Source organism: Aptenodytes forsteri, unplaced genomic scaffold (assembly GCF_000699145.1).
Source record: "Aptenodytes forsteri isolate BGI_AS27 unplaced genomic scaffold, ASM69914v1 Scaffold329, whole genome shotgun sequence".
Taxonomy (NCBI): Eukaryota; Metazoa; Chordata; class Aves; order Sphenisciformes; family Spheniscidae; genus Aptenodytes; species Aptenodytes forsteri.
The window spans coordinates 468,802-470,961 of record NW_008796200.1 but is presented as its reverse complement, the minus strand read 5'-3'; the positions used below and the strand labels follow the sequence as shown (position 1 = coordinate 470,961).

The 2,160-nt window shown below is 67.0% G+C and overlaps 1 protein-coding gene across 1 annotated transcript in view; it reads left to right on the top strand.

Annotated features, from left to right (window-relative positions):
* SSRP1 (structure specific recognition protein 1) overlaps window positions 1-2,160 on the top strand; it is an 18,263-nt gene that overhangs the window by 11,269 nt on the left and 4,834 nt on the right. The window contains exons 5-10 of the mRNA XM_019474355.1: window positions 128-191; window positions 676-866; window positions 952-1,182; window positions 1,282-1,385; window positions 1,519-1,647; window positions 2,011-2,155. Of these exons, the coding sequence (XP_019329900.1) occupies window positions 128-191; window positions 676-866; window positions 952-1,182; window positions 1,282-1,385; window positions 1,519-1,647; window positions 2,011-2,155 (864 nt within the window). The remainder of the gene's footprint in view (window positions 1-127; window positions 192-675; window positions 867-951; window positions 1,183-1,281; window positions 1,386-1,518; window positions 1,648-2,010; window positions 2,156-2,160) is intronic.

Sequence of the window (2,160 nt, the reverse complement as noted above, 5' to 3'; positions counted from 1 at the left end):
GTTCGGAGGTGAGTCGCGGTGACGCCGTTACCGGGGAGAGGGCACCTCCGTGCCGGCTGCGGCCCGAGGGCGGTGGGGCCGCTCTGGCAGCCGGGACGGTTTCCCGGCAGCACGGCTGTTCCTGCAGCACCCGGCCGCTCCCCCGGGCAGCAGCCCGATTTCTGGTGGTGTCCTCGGGGACGGCGGGGAGGGTAGGTACCCCATGAAAGCGGGAGACACCTGCGGGCCCCAAGTCCCGGGGGGGGAAGGTTTTGCAGGCGGGGAATGCTCAGCGTAAGAGACGGGTCGGCGTGGGAGCCGCGAGCATCTGTCGGAGCCTGCCGGTTCCTGAAGGAGCCAGGGGAGCCGGTGGACGCTCCTCCCTGGTCTGAGGCCAGGGGAACGTGGGGACAGACGGTTCGCTCCGAGCAGCGTCGATCTTCGGGGCCATAGCCAGAAGGAGAAAGCCTGGAGACTCGGGAGGGAGCACGGGAATGCGGGGGGGGGGGGGGGGGGGGGGAGAGGGGAGGCATTGCTGGATTTTGGGAGAAGACCGAGGCTGCTGCAGGAGGTGGGATCTAGGAGGACACCGTGGGTCTGCCCCGCAGGGTGGATCTTAGGTTCTCGTCCCTGCCCCGTAGCGCGGTAGTTCTGGTCCCGCTGTGATGGGCTGCGTCTCCCCTCCCGCCCCTGTAGGGCAGCTGCTCTCCTTCGACATCGGGGAGCAGCCGGTGTTCGAGATCCCCCTCAGCAACGTCTCCCAGTGCACGACGGGCAAGAACGAGGTGACGCTGGAGTTCCACCAGAACGACGACGCCGAGGTCTCGCTCATGGAGGTTCGCTTCTACGTGCCCCCGACCCAGGAGGACGGCGTGGACCCCGTGGAGGTGAGCGGGGGGCCGGGGGGCCAGCGGGTCAGGCAGAGGGGGTAGCTGGGTACCCTCGCCCGGCCGTAACCCCCTTCCCTTGCAGGCCTTCGCTCAGAACGTCCTCTCCAAGGCGGACGTGATCCAGGCCACCGGAGATGCCATCTGCATCTTCCGGGAACTGCAGTGTCTGACGCCTCGCGGGCGATACGACATCCGTATCTACCCCACCTTCCTGCACCTCCACGGCAAGACCTTCGACTACAAGATCCCCTACACGACTGTGCTGCGCCTCTTCCTGCTCCCGCACAAGGACCAGCGGCAGATGTTCTTCGTGGTGAGGAGGGGACGTGAGGGGTCTTCCCTCCCGCCGGGAAGGGTGACAAGCGATGGGTTCGGGGGGGTTTCAGGTCCTCGCCTCCTCTTCTCTCTCCAGATCAGCCTGGACCCCCCGATAAAGCAAGGCCAGACCCGCTACCACTTCCTTATCCTGCTCTTCTCCAAGGACGAGGACATCTCCCTGACCCTCAACATGAACGAGTGAGTTCCGCTCCTGCCAGGCCGCTTCCTTGGACCCCCTCCCTGGATCTGGGGGCTGCGGGGAGCTGGGAGGGAGGTAACGACCCTCCTGGGGTTCCCATTCTCACCGCTGCCCTCTCTCTTGGCTGCGCAGGGAGGAGGTGGAGAAACGCTTCGAGGGGCGGCTCACCAAGAACATGTCGGGCTCCCTCTACGAGATGGTCAGCCGGGTCATGAAGGCGCTGGTGAATCGCAAGATCACCGTGCCTGGCAACTTCCAGGGGTGAGGCGTGCTGCCGCCGGCCGAGGGGGGTGCGGGTGGCGGAACGTGGGGTCTTCCTGCTGCAGGAAAGGGCGCGGAGATCGGGAGGGGCGCGGGGCGCGCCTCGTCCTCCCTAGGACAGGAGAAGCTGCTGGTTTGGTAGCCTGAGGCCCAGCTGTTTGAGATCCCTCCCCGACCGGCCGCAGGACCCCTCTCTTGCTCCTGCGGTCGGGGAGCAGGGGCTCTGAGATCCGTGCCTCCTGCCGGGGGAGCAGCTGCCGGGCTCGTCCGGGCTGCCGGGGCCCTCTGCCTCGCCGTGGGGATGGGCGCGGGGAGGGTGTTCGCTCCCTGCCGGCTGTAAGACGGCCGCGTTTGCTCTCGCAGACACTCCGGCGCCCAGTGCATCACCTGCTCCTACAAGGCCAGCTCGGGGCTTCTCTACCCGCTGGAGCGTGGCTTCATCTACGTGCACAAGCCGCCCGTGCACATCCGCTTCGACGAGATCTCCTTCGTCAACTTCGCCCGCGGGACCAC